We start from the raw sequence: 25,045 nt of genomic DNA, 5'->3' as shown, positions 1-25,045 counted from the left end.
TCGTTGTCGCCACACACTTGTGTGTTGTAAACACACAATTTTTTGTTTCATACGATTGCATTCTCCACCTTGTAAGATAGTGTCAATACGGATTTAAGCTTAGCGATTATTTATTATCGAAACGAAAAAATCTTATTAAAGTTTCTTTTTATAGTTCCATACGCTACAAGAAACACTCATAATTTAGAAATGTCTGTCTGTTAATAGTCTCAGATACTCTATGGGTAGGTAATCTCAACTTGAGATGAATTACGTTAATAACGTAGTAAAATTAATTTTCGACATATTTTTTTGGAACCTTTAGGCATACCATTATTGATAACTATTTAATGAAAAATAATAAATTTTATGTCATAGGAATGAAAAAAAAATCACTTTTTAACCGACTTAAAAAAGAGATGTTTTTTTTGTTGGAAAGGAGATATCCCCAGATCTGAAACCATGATCTGATGATGGGATCCCAGAGAAATCGAGGGAAACTCCGCATAACTTTTTACTGACTGTACCGATTTTAATGATTTTTAAATTAATCGAAAGCCGATGTTTACCATGTGGTCACGTTTAAATTTCATTGAGATCTCATTACAACTTTTGGAGTAATCTTTGATAATGCTATATATATATTACTTGAATATTTTTTCGTCTACCTACGTTGTATTACTTTAAGATGTAATTGAAGTCGGTTTTTTTCCTTTGCCAGCAAACAATTATATCATACAATTTTGTTATAGAAGAAAATAAAACAAGTGAGTAAGCACATTGTAATTATTATTACTCTTTAATGTATTTTATATACGCTACAGTATTGCTTTTAAGACTTAACAAATTTTAAAAATTTCCATCGGCTTAGTAATAAATACCCTGAAACAATAAATAATTTTACTTGTATGTTCAGAAATAAAATACATTCAATTGACTGTCTTTTCATTTGTGTGTCCTTTTCAATTCAATAATATTAAAAAATCCAAGAGTTAGCTCTCTTATATCTCTATATTGTAACTACTATAATTTATGTATCTCTACAAAAAATGATTTCAAATTACCTTAACTATAGTAACCTTAAATATGTAATTATTTTATGTTAATGTATTTATCATTTGGCACATCATTCACGTCAGTAAAATTAAAATATTTACAAAATATATCGAGGCAAACTTTGGTCTTTCGAGTCTTTATAATAATTATAATTATTATAAAGACTACTACGTAATTAAAACTTAAAATTAATTTATAATATACCTACAATACTAGTGTAAAAAAGTATTAAATGCTAAAATGGTTTTAGTATCAAAATATAAGTATTTTAATACTAAAAGCAACTAAGTTATCTTAAAGTACCTATACCTAGAGCAGGCTAAGATATATGTAATAAGCTGGGTCGAACCCGTAAATATATTTCATTTAACAATATGTATCGTCTTAACTGTAGGAATAAAAACTTAATAAGGCACAAGGAATGCACAAGTAAATTACCATTTTTATACTGTTATGTACTTTCATTAATACCAAATTGGCAGTTAAAATAAACTTACTCATATTATGTACAATATTTTATAAATCTATTTAATATTATTACAGTAAAATAAATCGTCTGTATTTTTTGATAAAAAAAATTATTCTATTTTCACAAAAATAGAATATTTATCTAAATATTTTGTTAATAGATAGTTTGATTGAATCACGCGTACTTTGTCTTAAATCAGCCATATGTTCATATATTTAGTAGTAGTAAAATAGACATTTTCAAATACTCCTTTTCGAAATTGATCTACGCGCTAGGATAATTTCGAAAAAGAGTATTTCAATTCAAAAAAGGGGGAAGCGACGTGTACGCCTGACTCGGACTCGGTTCCATTTTAACTACCACTGGCTGTGAGAGTTCTGAGTGGCGGTCCATCTCGTAGTGTTTATCATGCGGGACCATACTGCATTTATCGTAATCTTCGGACGGAGCAGCATAGCGCGGGGGCTCATCTTGTAAGGCACACGATGAATATTTATCCTCGTGTTCGTGAGTACGATAATCCAACTTGTCATCATGCCCGTGTGCTTCCATCTGAGGTGAATGAGCAGCTATCATGGGATAATCTCTGACGCCAAGCGGAGGCGGACTACCCTCACCATATTCGTAAGAGTGTCGAGGAGCAAACATTTGTCCGTCGTGCCCATTCAACACTGTAGTATAGGAATACGCGGGCTGGGTGTTAAAACCAGGATAACTGCTGCTTCCTGATGACAGCAAATGGTGTGAAGATAGTTCGTACGAATGCTGATAGGACCACGAATCAGCTGGTGCAGGTAAGCCATTTTGTGGAAAAGCAGGTAAGTTTCCTCCAATACTAGAGAAACCGCCGCCTAAAGTCGTTGAACTGGGTGAACTGGAACCGATGTAGCCTGTCTTCCGCGGAGGCTCACGTTTACGCCATTTCGCTCTTCTGTTTTGAAACCACACCTATTGTTACAAAAGAAAAATGTTATGATTAAATATAAACAAAAATATTGTTAAACATTTCTTACTACAACCTTTTCGTTTCCTCTGACTTAAAAAATTGTACTCAATAAAATGAACGTATTTAATAAAATAACTCGATTTTTAAAATATTTCAATTCAAGTACATAGTTAGATACCACATAGTGTCTTACCTGGACTCGTGATTCAGATAGATTTAATTTGAGAGCTAATTCTTCTCTAGCGAAAACGTCCGGATAGGGAGCACGTTCAAAGGCGCGTTCAAGTTCTTCCAATTGATAGGCAGTAAACGTTGTTCTGAGAAAAAAAAAGTAACTTTATACTAAAAATTTTGCGAATATCCGCTGATAAACGATTTTTTTTTTTTTTTTTTTGTATAGAAGGATGTACAAATAGGTACTTAGTTCTAATGTATTTTACTGTTAAAGACACTCATAGTAGGAAAATCCATAAAATTGAATGGAAATTTCTGGTATGAAAAGTCCTTATAGCCCTCATAATATAGCTTTAATAGCTTAGACTGGTGATAAAGTATCAGTCAGTTAGGGATTGCTAATTTATTTATTTATTATGGACAGTGAATACAATTACATATTCATAAATAAATAGTTCTTATCATCCCGCGGTGCATCTACCATCTGACGCGTGCAATATGGCTGCGGGCGCACGCGCGGAAATTGATTGAGCGTGAAACTAAATTCACCCCCGTTGCGCGTGAGCACCTCTAATTGCTTCCCAATTGACGGCACTTGCAGTATAGTGGTGGATTTTTATTTATTAGTATAGTAGCCACTTTCAAACGTTTACTTATTTATACTGATATACATCTTAATATATATAAATCTCGTGTCACAATGTTTGTCCTCAATGGACTCCTAAACCACTTAACCGATTATAATAAAATTCGCACACCATGTGCAGTTCGATCCAACTTAAAAGATAGGCTATATTTTATTTTGATATATTATGTTATTATTATATTTCAGGAAAAAATAAGGTGATACGAAGTTCGCCAGGTCAGCTAGTATACGTATATAAAGTGATTAATATGATTCGCTACAACGCGATTGTCTATAACATTATTGTTATTAATCCGACGAAAAAGTAGTGTTGCTTTAAATTACCTGTTTGAGTACCTAAACAAAACAGATATACCTGTACCTAAACTAATAAATATATAACACAAAATGAAAGCGTTAATATAATAACTTTATAGAAAGTTATAAGGAGAAACAGAAACAACATATCTATATACTGGCTGACCCCGTAAGCGTTGTTTTGCCACATATGTTATTAACAACCTTAACCCCCCTTCCCCCAACTCAGGGGTATGAAAAATAGATGTTGGCCGACTCTCAGACCTACCCAACATGCACACAAAATTTTATAAAAATCGGTCCAGCTGTTTCGAAGGAGTATAATAACTAACATTGTAACACGAGAATTTTATATATAAGATTACAAACTTATTGACAGTACTAACTGTGATATCAATTTTAACTTACATATTTCATTCATTGACTGCATTTTTTACACCGCTAGTAATTGCTTTATTTCAACAGAAAAAGAATAAAGATCCCTCTTGTTGTTCATCCCGATGCAAGATAAGACTTTTGGCACCCTGTGGTGTCGCGATACGGGTAATTAACTGTTATGAAGTAACTTTTGAATTACACATACAAGACTCAAAAATGTTGTTTTTTTTTTGTTACAGCCCCTACATGCCTTCCTTGATACAAAGAACCCCCTGTCTGTTCTTCATCCCCTTCCTTATGTAAAATATCATATTTATGTTTAAGTTCACTCTACGGTTCGCTATCTGTGACTTTTCTGGTAGGTACTATTAAGATTGACGCTGATCTTTTAACGTGTTTATTTAACTGAGGTAGGGCAGAGCAGGCAATATCCTGCTCACTCAACGTCTGGAACAGGTGAACTGGAAAAGTACCTAGACCTTACAGAAGATCACAGCTAAATAATACTGCTTTCAAGCAGTGTTGTGTTCCTGTGGTGACCAGAGCTCCCGAAGGGGGGAGGGATTTGGCGTAGAGTAGGATACTTGTGCTGTTGCAGGCATCTATAGGCTACGGCAGTCGCTTACCATTAGGTGAACCGTATGCTTGTTTGTTTGCCAATTTTGTTGTATAATAAAACATAATATGTCTACTAGATTGTAAACTCATTTCCAAACTACTACTTTATTACTTGCAGGATAGGATTTTTTTAAATATACGTCAACGTTTGCAATGTTATAGCTATATGATTACAATAAAATATTAGTCAACTATGATACCATTTCATTTAGTTTCATTATATATTTCATTATAGTAACTGTGATGGAATGCTAGACCATCTGTTGTCGTTATCATATATTAAAAATCATCGTATTAGTTATGCAATGGGGAGAGGGTGCTCCAATATAAAAAGGTTTACAATGTATATTTTGTAATTTAAATGAAAAAAAAAATATTGTTTTGTTTCTTCTTAAATTCAACTCAGGTCCTTGTAACATAATAGATACCTGCTTAAAATTCAAAATACACCTACACACTTTTATTATCAGATTCCATATTTGTCATAGATGATAGATAAATGTAAATATTATTACTTAATCCGTTTATGTTGTTTATTAATTATAATAATTATAAGCATCAAGTATCTGCTATGTTATTGTAATATAATCTATACTTATAAATAAAAATGAATGCTGCTAAGCGCATAACTCGAGAATCGACCTAGAGCTCGAAAATTCGGCTAAATTATTTTTTTGTATGCCCACGGAAGGTTTAAATACTAAAAAAAAAGAATATTAAAAAAAAATTAAAAAAAATCTATTAACTTTTGACAGAACGAAGTCTGTCTGGGGAGCTAGTATCGAATAATTAAAAGTTGGCTTTATTCATCAATAGGTACTTATTAGTCGTGGGTACCATAAAATGAAAACAATTTCATACAATTATAAACTTTTTATAATTTAGACTAAATTCGTAAAAAATAAAAAAATAAGGTATTTATAAAAAGCTTAGATGATATTAAATATATTTCTTAATTTATTCAGTATCAAATACTACGAACCAATTTTGTAGTAAAATATTATTAAGAATATTGAAATGCGGAATTACTTAAGTAAATTTTCATAACACAAATGGCATGAAAATATAACTAAGTATACTAAATACTCGTATGTGTATAATGTAATTGGTATGTCTTACATTTTGCTTAAAGTTACATCGGTTCCGTTGCTACAGCATCAATAGTGTAGCATCGTAGTAACAGGCGTCTACGTCTTTATCGCTACAAAGACGTAGACACCTGCTGCTTACTAAAACTTATTATTACCGACATCCACTTGTACTACACGTTGATTTAGATTATATATATATGAATGTTTGTCTGTATGTCCTTTATAGAATCGTAAACTATGCATTTGATCATGTCATGATATTCAGCAAAGTGTTGTGCGTGAGGTTTCTGAGTCATTACGACCAAAAAAAAAACCAAGTAACGCGCGCAGTGTACAGCTAGTACCAAAAAAATTATAATATTATTTCAGTAAAGGTTTATTCTGTTACTATTAGTACAGAAGCTAACACATTATTTACACAAAAAAAATGATGTAAAAAATGTATATGAAATATTTAGACTTAAAACATTTTTTTAGTAGGATTTCATAATTAAAACATACCTACTTACAGTAGACAATAAAATTAAAGGGTAGGTACATACCTTGTTTTCTTTTTCTTTATTCCATTGTTATCGCTTTTCTTTTTGTCACTTTTCTTCGACGTAGTCGGTGGAGGCGGGGGTGGCGGCGCATGCTGTGCGTGAGAAGTCGGCGCTGCCTCTACTGCCTGCAGGAGTAATGGTTCCTCTTTGCGTTTCTGTTCACCTCCAGCAAACACTGGTAGGTCATCGCGATACTGAAGTTCGCCACTCGCTCCGACTACAACCTGCACCTGGCGTTCCTTGCCAAACTCGCTGAACATATGCTCCTCGAAGGTAGGCTGCTCCATACCTCCTCCACCCTCGAAGGTGCACTCGTAGCGCGGGCCGGCACTGCCGGCGCTGTCTCCGATCACGTACATATAGCCGTCGGTGGCGGGCGGGTGCGCACCCGCTACCTCCGCGCCAACCTCGCTCGGCTCCGTCGCGGCCACCTGCCTGCCGCTACCTCGGATCTCGGGCTCCGCTAGCCCGATTCAAGTCAGAATTATCGATTCCGATATTAAGCAATTGAAGCTCATTTAGCTCAGTTCGCGGGATCGACGCTCGCGCCGTTCGTTTCGTCGTGTCCGTCCCGGTTAAATGGCTTTAATCAACTTTAACGAACTAACCGAATTTGCTCCGCGGTTGGTCAATTTATATTACCATAATACGACGTTCGAAGAAGAATATGAGCCAATGAGTGCTGTGACCGAACTCGACGAGAGTGCGATTCAAAGTGCTATTTCATTTTATAGTAGATGAACAGAAGTGAGATATTAGATCGAGCGAGGCGGGCACATAGGACGATAGTGTAGTGAGGAGAGATCGCCAATAGCGTCGTTCGAAAGCCACACCCCCGGTGCGCTGCACCGCGCCGAGTCGCATCTCCCTCGCTGCGGCGCGGGGCGAGCTGCGGGTGCCGACGTTCCGCGAGCTCTCGACTTACACACCATGCGGGATTCCCACAAACTAATGCGAGATGTTGTTTGTTTCCATGACATTTGAGGGTGCGAACGCCCACATCATTATTTTGAAAGTTCATAGTACTTTATTGTAAATCCGTATCAACACCACTCATATGTCTATTATATGATTTATAGCCGTGGGAAAGTTGGAAATATAGTCCCTTGGTTAGATCCTAAATTGCACAACAAAACCATATTCCCATAATTTCAAAAATATTTACTATAAGAAAAACATAAAATGATTGGTATAAGAAAAACATTTAACGAAAGCGACGAACTCGCGCAGCGGCGCGGCGCACGCTGACTGAAGCTGTCGATCGTTGCTACCATCACTTAATTATTAATTAACAGTTATTGCTGAAGATTATTAATAAAACATTCGCCCTGACTATTGGCACTTAGATTAGCGTTGAGGGAGTAATGGCGCATTTCAACAATTTCGGTTGTTATTTAATTGAAGTCAATTTAGATGATCAGAGTCTATTTAGGTTGGTGCTGGCACTCGCCAGTGGGATCTCTCCTTCATTGGGCTCATTGGTGACTTTCAGGCAGCACGAATTGCACTTACTGATGCATTTTTCGACGCATTTGCACTCGATTTTAACATACAAATGTGGGTCACGAAAAAACGCAACCGTTGAGACGTAAACTTACCATCGTTTTGTTAGAACTCATGAACGGATTGTTACGAAAGGACTAATGTGATATGTATCTACTATCTATATGTGGAGTTTTTTTTAAATGTAGTGCCTCTTATTTGGTTCTGTGGACTAAGAATACAAATATGTAAGCGTGCTGTGTAGTTTTTTGTGCAGTCTGTTAATTGGAAGTGAAGCGACCACATAATAATCGTAAGTAATCATTGTTTATAAGCAAAAATTATTTACATATAAATAATTATTTTACCATGAGAATATATTGATTTAAAATGTTTTTTTTTTTGAAGTTTACTTCTTAAGAAAAGATATAAAGAACGTGCTATGAAAAAAATTAGGAGTATAATCGTTTGAAACAACTGTCGCTAAGGCACAGTTAAGCTAAGAGTGATTTTTTACAAATCTTTTAGTTGATTATTGACCGACTTAAAAAAAAACGAGTGTGCTTTAGACCACACGACTGAATAAAACTTAAGAAACGTAACTCTCTCTCTTTCTATCTTCACTAACTTATATCTCCCACTCAAATTCCGTTCGCCTCGGCCTGGTCACACTTTTCGTAACGCTCTCGTCACGCATTCGCTAACTTACTCCCCAAGTCAAGAGTGCGTAAAAAAGTTTTACTTCAAAAATATGGAGAGTGAAATCATGCGAAACAAATGATGCTGACGCTTATGTGATGCTGAGAGTTACGTTTTACATCGTTTTCAGCTGTAAGATAGCCTGTATTTCATCTATCAACACCATTCCCTTCCATTAGTAATTAAACAATAATAAGTGCTGAGCAATATAATCTTATACATGAACTAGCTGTGCCAGTGACTTCGTCCGCGTGGAATTTAACAAAAAAATTATTGTTCAGTTCGCAGAGTTATAAAATTAAATCTAAAATAAAATTAGCCTAAGTTAATCCTTATTACACCAGCAATCTGCGAGTTAAAATCCCGTCAAAATCGGTCCAGCCGTTTCAGAGATTAGCCGGAAAAAACAGACAAACAGACAAAATTTTGTAAAAAAAAAATATATATATATTTTGGTATATGTACCGTGTATAACATATGTATTTAGTAAAAAGCGGTTATTTTAATATTACCAACAGACACTCCAATTTTATTTATTTGTATGTATAGATTGTACAGTACGTATTACCCCTTTAGTGTGTAAGTTGGTAATACATTTACCTAATTTAAATTTTATTTTCATCAATTGTAAATACTGGCGTATTTTTAATTTGCATTGTTTTCTTGTCAATTGCTTACAAATTGATTAATTTAATAAAACATTTAAATCAATAAATATATTGATAGTTTTTCTTATAATTATAATAATGCTTTATTTTTCTAAAGAAAAAAAAAATACATTTGTACTTAGATATTGCAGTTACAAAACAATTTCACAATAAATAAATAAATAATAATAATAATAAATTCTTTATTTAGCCAAACAATTACAAATATCTTCACACATACATACACACATACATCAGCCTATCGCAGTCCATAGCTGGACATAGGCCTCCACGAGCCATTTTTGGCATCAACTCACGTGTTTTGCCCATAGTCACCACGCTGGGCAGGCGGGTTGGTGACCGAAGAGGTGACTCTGTCGCACCGAAGACGCTGCTGCCCGTCTTCGGCCTGTGTATTTCAATGCTTGTGGGTGCTATGTCCAGCAGTAGACTGAGGTAGGCTGGAGTGTGTATGAGTAAACAAAGAGTAATCGCATCGTCATCGTAAACAATTTTTGTGAATTACGGGTAATTGGGAATACACGGCTGCCAGGACCGACCGCTTATTCGACTTTCTCTAACTGGAAGTTATGTCAGTATATTATTTTTAATTTCTATAAATTGTCATTTATTTCTCGCTCTCGCTTCAGCCTGTAATATCCCACTACTGGGAATAGGCCTCTTTTCCCATGTAGGAGAAGGATCAGAGCTTAATCCACCACGCTGCTCCAATGCGGGTTGGCGGATATATTTCCTATAATGAGTAACGATCGCTATCAGATGTACATGATAACAACCGGGACTGACAGCTTAACGTGCTCTCCAAGGCACAGTGCGGAGACCCACAAGGACTGCACAAACACCCAGACCACGGCAAACACCTGTATGGCCAATACAAATGTTTGTCATGTGCGGGGATCGCAACTGCCAGCGCAACAGGTAGATACAATCCATGGCTGTAACCGTTGCGCCAACGCGGCGTCATTTATTTATTTATTTATTATTTTGTAATGCTGCACGGGTGTTCATGTGTAGGTAAAAGCTTATTTTAATTATCTAATAATATATCTGTACACTGTATTTTAAGCCCCTGACGCTTAAAGTAGGAAAGCCCTGTATCTTAGGCAGGCAGTGATCCCTCAAGTTATTAAATCACAAGTTAGTTATATGCTAATATTTGGTGTTTTGTCTTTTTTTTTTCCTTTTATGACCTATGTATCTTGAAGAGATGTGTGCCTGTCTGCGAGTGAGAGTGTGTGTGTGTGTGTATGTGTGTGTGTGTGTTATATGTTTTCTATAATTTTCTCATCCGTCTCTTATGATTCTCGCGGTCTCACCTAACTGGTTATTATTCTGATTTTGAACCAACTAATTTCACTCTAGCTTCAATTTATATTGATGACAAAAACCAAATAACGTATTAAATCAATTAATATACCTAGGAAAGGTAGCTGGTCCTGACGAAATACCACCTGTTCATGTTCAGATGTTTTTATAAAACCTCTCGATATTATTTTCAACAAATCTCCGAGTAGTGGTATCTTCCCTGAGTTGTGAAAAATTACAAAAATGTACCCATTTCAGGTCTGGTGATAAGAGTTGCATATCAAAAAATGGACTAATTAGCATTAAGATAGCTACTCCCAAAGATTTTTGAAAGGTTGGTATGTGAACATATATGTATATACTCATTTCAATTTATTAATCAGCACCAGTCAGCACGGATTTCTTAAGTCTAAATCTACTACCACCAATTTATTCCACCAAGCTATTCTCATTACTTGAACTCTGTTTTCGATCGATCAGGTCAGGTAGTGTGACTATACACGATACCATGACTCAGCCTGTAACATCCCATTGCTCTGTAAAAACCTTCTTCTTCATGTGGAAAATAGAATTGGAGCTTAATCCACCACGCTGCTCCACTGCGGATTAGTGGATACGTTCTAAGATTAACGATCGCTATCAGGTATTTATGATACCAACTTTCTAGTAAAATGTCGTAGTTTTAGTTTTATGCCTATTAAAGTATTATAATAATAATAATATAATACAATTTAAATATCACAAAAATGACATATAAAAAGAAGATAAAATGAATAAAGCCAGAGGACGACGCGCACAAAAAAGACCAAAGGTTCCATCGAGCTCCGAAACACAGTCGTCAACGACTGACGACGAGTATCAAACACCGCCGTCTACCGCGGAATCGGACGCTGACGATGCTGACTCATCTACGAGACCATCTAACCGTCGACGAGTCATACGCCCACCACCAGCTTGCTTGGAAGTTCCGGGACAACGCCCTCCCACAAGAAATCCCGCTGCCGGTGGTGCTGTGCGCCGCATGAGATGGACTCAAAAAGTGAATGAGAGTGTCATGCGAGCGTACTATGAGGCAACAGGTGGGGGAATTAACCTCACTGCGTATCGTTCAACGATGTTGTCTCTGTTTCAGGCGCTTGAACCAACCGTCACCGTAACCGCACAACGACTATCGGATCAAGTACGAGCCATTCAGCGTTGTCACCTACTGGATGAAACAGTACTTGAGCGGCTGCGTACAAATTTACCACAACTTAATACTGTTAGTCATATTCGTGCTATACAAACATCGCAAAAAGAAACAAGAGAGGTAATAAATTTTAATTTATCTCCTAACAGTGTTGATTTGTCGGTAAACGAACAGGATAATGAGCCTATGAGGAGAGCTTTGGAGGATGCTATCTTGAAATATAGATCCTTGCCACCAAATATTAGGCCACAGCTACCTCGTTTGCCTATTCACAGACGTAATTTGGCTTTAGTAGGTGTTATGGATAAAATTTTACAACAATATTTAGACAGCACTCAAAATTTATCCGATACTCACTCACTTATGTACTGTGGAGCTGCAGCTGTTTGTAATGTAGCTAATGTGAAGTTTACATCAAATAAAGTTACTTTACCATCCCACACGGCTCCAGCTTGGCAGACCAGAATTGAAAAACGAATAAATTTAACCAGAACACTAATAGCCAAATTAACATGTTTCAGGACAGGTAACAGGCGTCCAAAAATCATGCGGTTTGTACACCAGGCTTTTGCGGGTACAAATATAAGATCCAACGAGTACATAACATCAGTCTCAGACCGCATAGATTTTCTGAAGCAAAAACTCTGTGCATGGGCAAAACGCATTAAGAGGTATAAAAAACGCAGGGATCGATATCATCAAAATAGCATATTTCAAAGCGACCAACAAAAGGTATACAGGAATTGGGAACAGTGCACTACTAATGTGGTCAATGGTGATTTACCGACCCGGGAATCGATATATAATTTTTGGCGAAATATTTGGTCGAACCCCATTGATCACATTGAGAGTGATTGGATGGATGTTGTCAGAAGGAGGTGCAGCTCACTTCCACAAATGGAACAAGTTAAGATAAATTCAGAAGATATAAGTTATGCAATCCGTTCAACGTCGAATTGGAAATGTCCTGGACTGGACGGATTACATAACTTTTGGCTTAAATGGTTTCATAGTTCGCACCCCATACTGGCATCACAATTTCAAAATGCAATTTGTACTAATTCATTACCAAAATTTATGACGACTGGTACCACATTCCTGTTATACAAATCGGGATGTACCGCTGATCCTAAAAACTACCGCCCTATAACTTGCTTACCCACCATCTATAAGCTACTTACATCTGTTCTCGTCGCAAAAATTACAAAACATATTACTACAAATAATATTTTGGCTACGACTCAGAACGGATGTAAGTCTGGTAGTCGCGGTACCAAGGAACTTCTCCTCATAGACATGACCATATGCCAACAGGTACGTCGAAACCGGAAAAATCTGGCTGCCGCTTGGATTGACTACAAGAAAGCGTATGATTCAGTGCCTCATACATGGCTTATAAAAGTAATGGAGCTATACAAAATTGATGCTGCTTTGTGCTCTTTTCTGAGTACGTGTATGAGGCAGTGGAACACTTTTTTACGTCATCCGGGTGCGGTTGATGTTTCAGGATCGACTGAACCGATAAGGATTATGCGGGGTATCTTTCAAGGTGATAGTTTGAGTCCATTGTGGTTTTGTCTAGCCTTGAACCCTTTAAGCACTTTATTAGAGGATTCAAGGTTGGGCTTTCACCTTCGTAGAGGAAGCAAAGCAATCTCTCACCTACTTTATATGGATGATTTGAAGCTTTTCGCATCCAAACTACCAGACTTATACAAGTTGTTAAAAATAACAGAAACCTTTAGCACTTGTATAAGAATGGAGTTTGGTGTGGATAAATGCGCTGTCATCCATGTAGAAAGAGGTAGAATTGTATCATCAGAAAATTTAGAACTTAACAACTCTTTGTCTTTTAGATCTCTCAACGAAGGTGAAACCTATAAATATCTCGGAATGTCAGAGGCATTGGGCATTGATGACGGAGCCATGAAACAACTGGTAAAGGAACGATTCTTTGGCCGGCTGAAGAAAGTTCTCAATAGCTTTCTTTCGGGCGGTAACAAGGTACGTGCCTTTAACAGTTGGGTTATGCCCTTGATCGTCTATACCTTTGGCATTTTGAGATGGACTCAAACGGAATTAGATACCCTTGATCGCCAAGTCCGTAAACTGTTAACAGCGTACCGAATACACCATCCTCGATCGTCTGTGATGAAATTATACATCCCACGAAAATGTGGGGGTCGTGGCTTTTTAAACGCTAAAAATCTCCACAATCGTGAGGTGTATAATCTCAGAGAGTACTTTTTAAATATGAAGAGCGATATGCACATGGACGTTGTTGCAGTTGATAGGGGCTTTACTCCGCTGTCCTTAGGCAAAGAGAAATGGCGTAAGCCTATAATAATGCGTACCGTTGACCGCGTGGCCGTATGGAAGAGCAAGGAATTACATGGCCGGTTCTACAAAGTTCTGACAGACCCAGATGTAGACCAGCCCAGCTCTATATCCTGGTTACAACACGGGAACCTCTTCGGAGAAACCGAAGGTTTTGTCTGTGCAATTATGGACGAAGTTATTAAGACGAATAACTACCGGAAACATATCATGAAAGATGGAACTCCAGACATATGCCGAGCTTGCCATAAGCCTGGAGAATCCATTAGACATATTGTTTCTGGTTGTAGTCATCTTGCTAACGGTGAGTACTTGCACAGACATAACCAAGTAGCCAGGATTATACACCAACAACTTGCTATTCGATACGGCCTCGTTGAAAATGAGTTGCCTTATTATAGGTATAACCCAACGCCATTTCTTGAGAATGGTCGTGCATTGCTCTACTGGGATCGATCTATTGTCACTGACAGGTTTATTGCAGCCAATAAACCTGATATAGTGCTAGTAGACCGATCAGCGCGCCGAGCAATTATTGTTGACATTACAGTTCCACATGACGATAATCTCGTAAAGGCCGAAAAAGAAAAATTAAGTAAATATTTAGACCTTGCCCACGAGATTACCGGCATGTGGAATGTAGACTCAACAATAATTGTTCCTATTGTTGTATCGGTTAATGGTTTATTAGCGAAGAGTTTCGACCAACACCTTAAGAAACTCTCACTTGACTGTTGGATCAAGGGTCGGATTCAAAAGGCAGTGTTGCTTGAAACGGCCCGCATTGTGAGGAGGTTCCTCAGCCTGGAACCTTAACTACCGGTGGCCTGGGCCTCAACCTGCCACCGGAGGACTACTATTTTTATATTTTTAAATATTTTTATTTGTTTTTTTTATAAATATATTTAAAAATGTAATCATAAGGAAAATATATTGAATAAAAGAAATAATAATAATAAACTTTATTTCGGGACTAGCCCATATAGTGTTAGTAACAATGATGCTTATAATCTAATGTTAGTATAATTACATTTAAATAATTAAATAATTACATTTTAATAAATTTTGAATTAACAATAACTATAATAATATTTCCTTTAAAACAACTAAAATGTGCATTCCTTTTTTTAAATATTATATTAATGTGAATTATAATTTAATTATTAATTTATTTACCATTTCATTATCATTATTAACAAGATTGGGTCTGGGTATTGGGTCCTTGATATATTTCACCAAAATTTAAAGTCTATCTTAAAAAATATAGACAAGATTTGTTTACTTCTTTCCAATAACTGTCTTAACTACGACGCTGTCTTAACTACGACGCTGCTACGATTTTTTTTTACAATTTAGTACATGCAAGAAGAATCAAAGTTTCTACTAACGAGAGTTACATTGTGGTACAAATCTAGTTCGCTTGAAATTCTGCAACTCCTGTTGACTCGATTCTCGAGAATGATTAATGAAACTGCCAAATACTTTAATTTTGAATGATTATTTTTCAAAGGCGAGTATACATATGGCTTAATTTGATCGTTATATCAGTAAAATTAAAATAACGTAATCTTTGCATGTGAAATTGTATTGTTTTATAATGAAAAAAGGGTTTACCTATTTACTTGTATACGGGAAATCATTACGATAGCTGCAATTACTAATTAAACGTCGGTTTTATCCGTTCATAGAGATGTAGAGCATCACATTATATTAAAGCATCGAGGGTGGCTATTATTTATAAGAAATTAAAATTTACTATGTGTTAGTTATTTTGCAATGAACAATTTATTGAAATATCCTTTAGTTTGTATGAATATAAAAATTCAAAGTTGTGTAAGTTCTTTGTTTTTAAAGTAATTTCATTACTCTATATTTGTGTTATATCTAAGAGATAATAATTTATTTTAATCGAGATGATAAATAACAAAAAGGCGGGTGACTAGACTTGAATGATAATGAATACTCGCTACATTTATTTTATAATAGCTGTGCCCGCGAGTTCGTCCGCGTGGAATTTAATAAAAAAGTTATTATTCTGTTCGCAGAGTTATAAAATAAATCAATTTATAAAATAAAAGTAGCCTAAGTTACTTCTTACTATATCAGCTATCTGCCAGTGAAAGTCCCATCAAAATCGGTCCAGCCGTTTCAGAGATTAGCCGGAACAAACAGACAGACAGACAGAAAGACAAAAATTGTAAATAATGTTATTTTGGTATATGTATCGTGTATAAATCCATCTGAATTTAGTAAAAAGCGGTTATTTTAACATTACAAACAGACACTCCAATTTTATTTATTTGTATAGAGTAGCTGCCCGGACAGACTTTGTTCTGTCAAAAGGTAATAGTATTTTATTTTATTTTGATATTAAAACCTTCCGTGGGCCTTAAGGAACATACAAAAAATAAATTAGCCGAATTGGTCGAGCCATTCTCGAGTTATGCGCTTAGCGACATTCAATTTTATTTATATAGATTTACCCATATCAATCGATGGAAGTAGTATTAATTAATATTTATACGAAAAATTCGATTCTTACTTTTTTATATTAAGTAGTAAATTCGTCATAATAACTATCTTTATATTTTTTTAAGGACAGCTACGGTAACATCTAGAAGAGTTAAAAAATATACGTAAACTCAATATGTATCGAAAAGTACCCATCGTGCTGCAATAAGTTTTACGCTGTATTTTTATTGTTCTATTGAAGAGAATACGTAACATTATTGTCGGTTTTATCCGTTCATTCAACTGTCGCCTGCTGGTTTAATGTTTCATGCATTTAATTAAGCGCAGTTTTTTAAGATATTAAGACGTTTCACTATACATATTGCATTATTATTTAGAAATACTAGAATATCGTTATATATTTGCTATATAAATAATAGAATGTCGTTATAAGCATTTATATAAAACTAGCTGTGCACCGCGGTTTCACACGCATTAATTTGAGAAAAAAAATATACTATAGTCCTTTTTCGCTAAATGGGCTATTGAAAGAATTTATCAATTCGAAGCAGTAGTTCCTGAGATTAGCGCGTTTAAACAAACAAAGAAAAAAAATCAGTTTTGTAATGTTACATTGTATTTGTAACTTATACGGTGTGGTCATACTTCTCCGAAATAGCTTGACGGATTTTCTTGAAGATATTCGCGTATATTTTGGAAATAAATATGCGTCGTAAAGTATAAATCATATACCACTAAGTGACTACGGTGTCGTTACTCACGAAGCACAATAAATGTTTTCTAGTTCAAAATAAAAGTTACAGCATTGTGCGTAATCACATTTAGGTATATTTATGGTAGATATTAGTCATATCATGATAACTAGAGATTGCTATAGTAACTTTTCCTGTCAATCTTAATTTTCTCGCAGCCCAGCCTCAGCTTTCTAATTCTTTTAGTACCTGTATGTTATCAGTCTATCACAAAGAAGGAGGAATCATAGACTTGCATATTTTAGATATTTTAAATAAATATGGCTTAAAATTTTGCTCTCTAAAAATAAAACATATACATACATATATGTACCTTTTTCAGTAGGTACTGGCTAAGAACAGAATAGTTAAATTAAATTTATTCCATTGATCATAACTAGTGGCCACCCAAAGGTCGAAATTCGACCATAATTAAAAATTTAAATTAAAGAAACCGTTTTTAAAAATTTTCAATTTGACTCTGCTAAAGTCTGCTGTACTTTGACAATCAACAAAAGCGTATATATAATAAGCGTGTGTGTGCCAAATACATGGTAGTGGGTGTAATGTTTTTTTTTTTTTTTATTGATTTAATTTATTTTTGTGCATAATTGTAAAAAAAAATATTAGCATTCTGCACACCTTCTCTATATAAGTGTATAAGTGTACGGAATTTCATACTCCTCCGTCTGCGCAATTTTCGTAAAAAGGTGAACTAAGTTTTAGCTTCACATATAATCTTATATATAAAATTCTCGTGTCATAATGTTAGTTACAATATTCCTCCGAAATGGCTGGACCGATTGTTATGAAATTTTATGTGCAAATCTGAGAATCAGCCAACATCTATTTTTCATACCCTTAAGTTACAGGGGGGGGGATTAAGGGCGTTAATAACATAAATGGCAAAACAACGTTTGCGGGGTCAGCTAGTATGTTTATAAATCTGTATATTTAAAAACGAATGTTTGTCTGTATGTCCTTTATAGAATTGTAAACTATGGATTTGATCATGCCATGATCTTCAGTAAAGTGTTGTGCATGAGTCCACAAAGGTCTCTGAGTTGTTACGACCAAAAAAAAATTAAAAAAAGCCTAGTAATGCGCGCAGTGTACAGCTAGTTTACTATAAAATTGTAAAAGATCTAACTTTATTAATTAAAGAAATTTTATTGTTTTTTATTTGAAAACACTCCAATATATTGATAGGTACTTAAGCCAAAAATATACATTTTTTATGTCCGTTTGAATCTTGAACACGGTCCAGATCAAACAATAGGACACTGGATATTTATATAAGCAAAATATATAACGATATTAGTAGTATAATACAAGAATAGGCATAACCGCCCGTTGTACTAAGCTATCTGTATTCTGTCCTTTAAAATCTTTAATAATTTATGGTTTACGATAATGTATACTAAAATAGATAAGATTCATTTCATTCAATCTTCAAGACAAGTTACTGTGCATATAAAATAAAAATTAAAACTTATAGGATTAAGAATGTAGTAAATAGTTCTATACAACAAATATTTCAAAACAATCTCACATTTCAATCAGGTACAGTTTCAATATGCTTTTGCTTAAAATTTTAAGCACTTTTTTAAAATCAAATTTAAAACTGTAATTTTTTAAATAAAAATTTTAAAATGAAACTCTTAGTACACGTCTCTCATGAATATTTTTTATCTGATTTACTTTCGTTTTAATATTTTTAATCCACCTTTACCATTATTTTAAGCCTGATATTACATCTACCGCTGTTCTACGCGTCATGAGATTTCTAATCGAAAAGTTGTGTTTTAACGTCGTTCCTACAAATATCAGTTATTCTTGCTATTATGATTACCTTGTATGAGCAAATATTCATATTTACCTATATATTAAACATTATCATGAGAATTTTCGTTCTAAACGCGAGCGAGGTGAGTCATGTGACGGCGCGTAGGCGCTTCACATAAAATCTCTCTGTGGACGCAGCGACGCTGAATCTGCCGCCCGCTCAATTGAAAGCAATTGCTTTAATTGATTTCAATTGAAATGACCTCGCGCACCGGCTCCCACTTCTAGCTTGACACTTTTACATCTATCTTTTTTGGAGCTGACATAAAAGCGATGATATACGTCAGTGCCCCTAAATGAACCCAATAAAACAACGCCACTTGCTTACATTGTATATACTTATGTATCCTTCATTCGTTGTTACATAATCCTGTTTTGTACTTTAGAAAACATTTTTTTTTCTATAAGAGAAACCCGAATTTTTATAAAAGACTATAAAACGCGTTCATATCAGACAAAGGCAATTACATTGTCTAATAAAAAAAAAAATTACCATTTACCTTACCTTACCTTACCTTATTTACCTTTTTATGTATTATCTACATAAAAATGAAACCATATTTCCCTTGGTCACTATACTATGTAGAAGGTTCTAACGAAATGAACATTTATGAAAAAAAATATTTATTTATTTATTTGTTTATTTATTTCCATAATTGTACTACCATTACAGGCTTATATCATACCTAATGCGATAGCATTAGGTATGGTATAAACCTGCCATATTAGGTACATATAATACTAAAATATTGTAACCAAAACAACCACTAACCATAACATATAATAAATAAAGTAGCTTGCAAATTGCGCATATTATTGGAAAATTTCAAGAAAAGTTATGATTGTATGAAGTTTATACTGGCGTATGATGACAGTTCTTACATTTGTCGGTTACGACAAGATTAAGTCTATCGGATCAGCTAGACTATACAAATAAATAAAATTGGAGTGTCTGTTTGTACTATTAAAATAACCGCTTTTTACTAAATGCATATGGATGTATACACGGTGTATATACCAAAATAACATTTTTTACGATTTTTGTCTATTTGTCTGCCTGTCTGTTTGTTCCGGCTAATCTCGGAAACGGCTGGACCGATTTTGACGGGACTTTCACTGGCAGATAGCTGATGTAATAGGGATTAACTACTTCTGGAACGAAGTTCCTTACGGCAGGCTTGACATTTGTCTGGGCGACCGAACTGAAAAAAATGTGATACTAAAACCGTAAGAAAAATATATAACGGAAGTGACGTAATATCAGTCACACGACTGTATAATATGACGTTTGTAAAACTAAAATATTACTAGTAAACTTTTTTTTAAATTATGTAATTTTATACTGTCGACAAAAATAAATAAAGACAAATGTTTTTTTGACGCCGCGTTGGCGCAACGGTCACAGCCATGGATTGTACCTGTTGCGCTGGCGGTTGCGGGTTCGATCCCCACACATGACAAACATTTTTATTGGCCATACAGGTGTTTGCCGTGGTCTGGGCGTTTGTGCAGTCTTTGTGGGTCTCCCCACCGTGCCTCGGAGAGCACGTTAAGCCGTCGGTCCCGGTTGTTATCATATACACCTGATAGCGATCGTTACTTATAGTAGGGAATATATCCGCCAACCCGCATTGGAGCAGCGTGGTGGATTAAGCTTTGATCCTTCTCCTACATGGGGAAAGAGGCCTATGCCCAGTAGTGGGATATTACAGGCTGAAGCGTAATGTTTTTTTATTTAACTTAATAGTTTGAATTATTATTATTCTTATTATTTTGTTTGATTTTATTTTTATTTTACGGTATTTGTTATTTTCTAAAATACTAAATTTCCAAAATACTTTTATGTACTTAATTGAAATTCAATCAACAAAATAAAAAAATCAAGAACTAGAAAAAATATATATATAATTCAACATTTTTTTAAAATTGTGTTGCTTCTATAGTATCCAAAGGAACTTCGTTCCTATCTGGTGTCCCATGACACCACATAATTTTTTTTTTTATTTTAGACTATTATTTAATTTTATAACTCTGCGACCTGAACAAAAACTTTTATGTTAAATTCCACGCGTTTGAAATCGTGGGCACAGTTAGTTTAAAATATAAATGATTGATTCTATAGACTGTACTAATCTGTAAACATTACTAGTAGTCGTTTTGAATATACAAACATTTTTGAAATCCTATTATCCTTATATCCTATTATCCTACACTATTATTTTCTATTATGTAAAAAAAAATAGAAAAATCCCCTTAAAATTAACAATGGAAATAAGAGTAAACAGTGAAATAAAAAATATATACATTCACAAGTTTTCTCCTCCTCACGGCACAGTTTATTTAAACGAATGGTAGAAAATGTTTACATAACTGAAATATTAGAGTTAAGCTAAAAATAATTAATTAGCAATGACAAAATATCCAAAAAAGATGACATAGTTTTTGGCACGTGTTCTGTCCGGTCCACAATTGGCGTTAATTAGGAAATGGCGCGCAGAGCGGTGGTAAAGCGCAAATGTCTTGAACTGCGTGGGCTGACAAATGGTAAACTCATTCATGGAATCTGCCGTTTCCATGAATTAGGCAGTATAATGACTATTGTATAATGCAATGCTATTTTTATATATCTAACCAAACACTAATATTTCAAGAACTGAAAATATACAGTTGAATAATACGTATAATAAATTTGTAGTACCTAAGTAGGTATACCAATTCTCAATTTATGTCCTTATAAACCTATCTATATCATTTTTAATAAATATTTGTCAATAGCTTATAGAATTTCAGTAACATAGTTTGATGAGACAAGAAAAGTGACAAATAAAAATTAATATTAGATAAATCTCATGAAATATCCTACTGTAAAAAAAAACATTATGGGAAAATTGTTGAAATAGTGAAGTCAAAATTAAACTGAAAATGATGAACTATTTTTTTCTATTACACATGTTGCAATTAGTATTTTTTTTCTGATTTTATTTATTTTTTTCTATTATTAACAAACAAGCGTCGCGAAAATGATGTTATGTTATCAATTATTATAAATATGACCACAACACTTTCTATCACCGAACAATTTTCATCTTGTCTTCTTCACCCCACATGACATTGGCGAAATTATTTGTATCTAACTGGTATAGCTAAAGCAAACAATTAGATTGAATTGATCTTTACTATTTATACGAGCTTTAACAGACTTCATAATATTATATATACGTGTCTAGGATCTAGTTATGAATGTCAAATAATATCAATAGAAGGTACTGCGTACTATCATAATCACCATATTTATATCACAATTAACTGTTTTAATTTCAAATAATAGTAAAAAATATTGACTTTTAAAAATATTCGCTCTTAAAAAAGAAAACTTACTGTCTTTATTATTAATTTTATTAATAAGCAATTAAAGATTAAATTAAATAAAGTGCTTAGATAAAGAGTAGAGAAAACGGTGAGGACTTTTATTGACGTTTTAAAAAACTCTTTTCCTTTCTTTTACCTTTTCTACCTTTTGCTCCCCAAAATTTCATAAAATCTTTGCCACTAGTACTCGCCTCTCCAGTTTCTGCTACCGTATCAAAGTTTTGTTTATTCCTTTCATTTATTCCCAATAGCACACTACGTCTTGGAATGATTTTATCTATTGTTTCATCTTCTTCATTGTCTGTCGAAGGAATTATTGTTGGTTCGTCATCAAAACGTAAATGCTTTGTCTCTATTTTTACTTTAGTGGTTTCTGGACAAACTTCAGGAATCTTAGACGTCCCTTCAAATGACAAGGGACTTTTGTTTGATCGGCTATCATAAATTGTATTACGTATCACCTTTTCGTCGTCAGCAATTGCATGTTGGCTTAATTTTATATCAGTTTTGTCAACAGAAAAAGAAAAACTTTGTGAAGATGATGATTTTGTTTCTTTAGCAAACTTTATCAGACTTAGTTCATTAGCGTAGTCTTCGTCGTTAGGAATCGTATTAGTTTTATGTAGGGGGGCCTTGTCATATCGTATTTCACTTTTTATTTCGTTATTTTTAATCGGTTCAATACTGTCACTAGTTTGTATTTCTTGGTCCTTTGAAGCTGTAGGTGCATATTTACGTAGTTCAAGTTCAGTGAAGGAAAATCTTTTAGAGAACTGTTCAGGTTTATATTCATATTCCTCGGTTATATCTTCAGATATTTTATATGTACGATTCCTTTTTAATAGCAAAAACCCACAACATTTTCTTAATATTTTTTTACACAAAGTTCCATTGACATTTTGTCCGGTATCATGGTACAAATCATCTTCAAAGAAGTGTCTAGAAAACATAAACTTGCAAGAGGAATCATCCATGTCTATCGGCGATCGCATAATAGTGTCTAAATATAATCTAAAATAAAACATATAAAAAAAAAATTAATTCAACATTTACTTATTTTTAAAGATAGTTAGATAAGTTTTTAAAGATAGATATATTTATTTACTACCAAAAAATTCTGAAAGTACTGAACTGATTAAGACGATTAGTAAAAACCTTTAGCCACATCATTCGTTGCAGTGAAATAATGGCCATAAATACTAAAGGGGGTAAAATTGTGTGAGACATATATACACTTCAGCCTGTAACATGCCACAGCTGGGCATAGGCCTCTTTCCCCATATAGGAGAAGGAACAGATCTTAATCCACCTCGCTGCTCCAATGCGGGTGGCGGATATATTCCCTACTATGAGCAAAGATCGCTATCAGATATTTACGATAACCGAGACCGATGGCTTAACGTGCTCTCCAAGGCACGGTGGGGAGACCCACGAGGACTAACAACCAAACCGGAAATAAATATTTGTATAAACTCAAATATCCACTCCGAGCGGGAATCGAATCCGCGACCGTCGGTGTTTAGGTGCCGTCGATACGGTTCACGCACCATTACACCAGAGCGGTCGTAAGACCTATATGTACAGTTTAAAAAAATACTTAATATTTGCTGTCTTAAATTTGCTAACGTGTTTTCAGAGCCGTCGGTATAAATGAAGAACGCCTCGGAGACTCCAGGAATGCATCGTCTCAGCCAGTAGTAGACGATATAGAGCATCGTCAGCAGCACGGCGAGAAAAGTCAACGTGGCGAGATATATGTTGAATTCTAGATCATTCGAAGTGCCACATAGGAGCCTGTCTTCGTCGTATATATCTGAAACAAAATATTTTTTTTTCCACTACTTATTAGAAACAGATAACCCATAAAAGATCCAAGAAAGTGGGTCAAAATTTAAAGATTCAATTTTAAAACTTGTAAATAAATATTTGCTGTTTTTTTATCATTTTTTTCTTTAATCAAAATATTATTTAACCATTCAAATGGCTATAATATGAAAACATCCTACTAAAATTACAAAACCGAAAGTTTGTATGTATGGATGTATGGATGTTTGTTCCTCTTTCAAGCAAAGACTACCGAATGGATTTTAAGGTTAAAGAAGTTCTCAAAAAGACAATGTCACTTACATGAGAACAACACACTACAATAAAAGTAAAACATACATATCGTCGTCTTATAAATCCTAGTGCTCAGTTAACGAATATTTTAAATGTTGTTTTCTAACGATAAAGCATTATTGAGAATATATTGCGAAAGCCGAGATTTAAATTCGTTAACTGAGCTTACATCTTTTATTAGACATGGTAATTTATTATAAAATTGTGCTCCTTCGAATGTGATATCCCTTTTGGCAAATTTCGTCCTAGTCTTAGGCAGAACCAATAAGCTGGGTCGTCGTGGTTTTAATAAAAGCTTACAGTAATGTAGCGTATACATTAGAATAACAGATAGGCTATAATTTTTTTAGATAGTGTGTGAATTTTCTAAAATATAACGATAATTGTCAAGTAAGTCGGAAAAATGTCTGCCATCTGCGAGCTATACTGGCGTACGCTGCAAAAACTGTGGAGTTAACATGTATAGTTATATAATGTACCTATAAGAGAAATATTTATCTTAATTAGTCCTACATAAAAGTCCGCGACAGCATATATTATATATATATATACAGCATATATAAATATCTTTTATGAGTAAGCATTATCGCCAAAACAGTGAATCATAAATACAATAAAAATTGATAATACATTT

The 25,045-nt window shown here is 34.4% G+C and overlaps 1 protein-coding gene across 1 annotated transcript; it reads right to left on the bottom strand.

Moving 5' to 3' along the window:
* Positions 1 to 1,692: 1,692 nt before the first annotated feature.
* Positions 1,693 to 7,036, bottom strand: LOC123660496 (homeobox protein aristaless-like 3). The gene is made up of 3 exons (XM_045595562.1): positions 6,197 to 7,036; positions 2,644 to 2,767; positions 1,693 to 2,452 (listed from the first exon to the last, which is right to left on the bottom strand). Exons 1-3 carry the CDS (start codon positions 6,553 to 6,555, stop codon positions 1,802 to 1,804), a joined length of 1,134 nt encoding a protein of 377 aa, XP_045451518.1. The 5' UTR covers positions 6,556 to 7,036; the 3' UTR covers positions 1,693 to 1,801.
* Between the last annotated feature and the right edge of the window lie 18,009 nt (positions 7,037 to 25,045).

This window comes from Melitaea cinxia, chromosome 2 (genome assembly GCF_905220565.1).
Source record: "Melitaea cinxia chromosome 2, ilMelCinx1.1, whole genome shotgun sequence".
NCBI classification, from domain to species: Eukaryota; Metazoa; Arthropoda; class Insecta; order Lepidoptera; family Nymphalidae; genus Melitaea; species Melitaea cinxia.
The sequence above is the reverse complement of the archived record's forward strand: the minus strand, read 5'-3'. Positions and strand labels throughout refer to the sequence as shown.

Coding starts and splice junctions, on each gene's coding strand:
- LOC123660496 (XM_045595562.1), bottom strand. CDS start 6,555: ATGTACGTGATCGGAGACAGCGCCGGCAGTGCCGGCCCGCGCTACGAG. Junction 2,768..6,196: donor ATAAAGAAAAAGAAAACAAG/GTATGTACCTAC, acceptor TTTTTTTCTCAG/AACAACGTTTACTGCCTATC. Junction 2,453..2,643: donor TATCTGAATCACGAGTCCAG/GTAAGACACTAT, acceptor TTGTAACAATAG/GTGTGGTTTCAAAACAGAAG.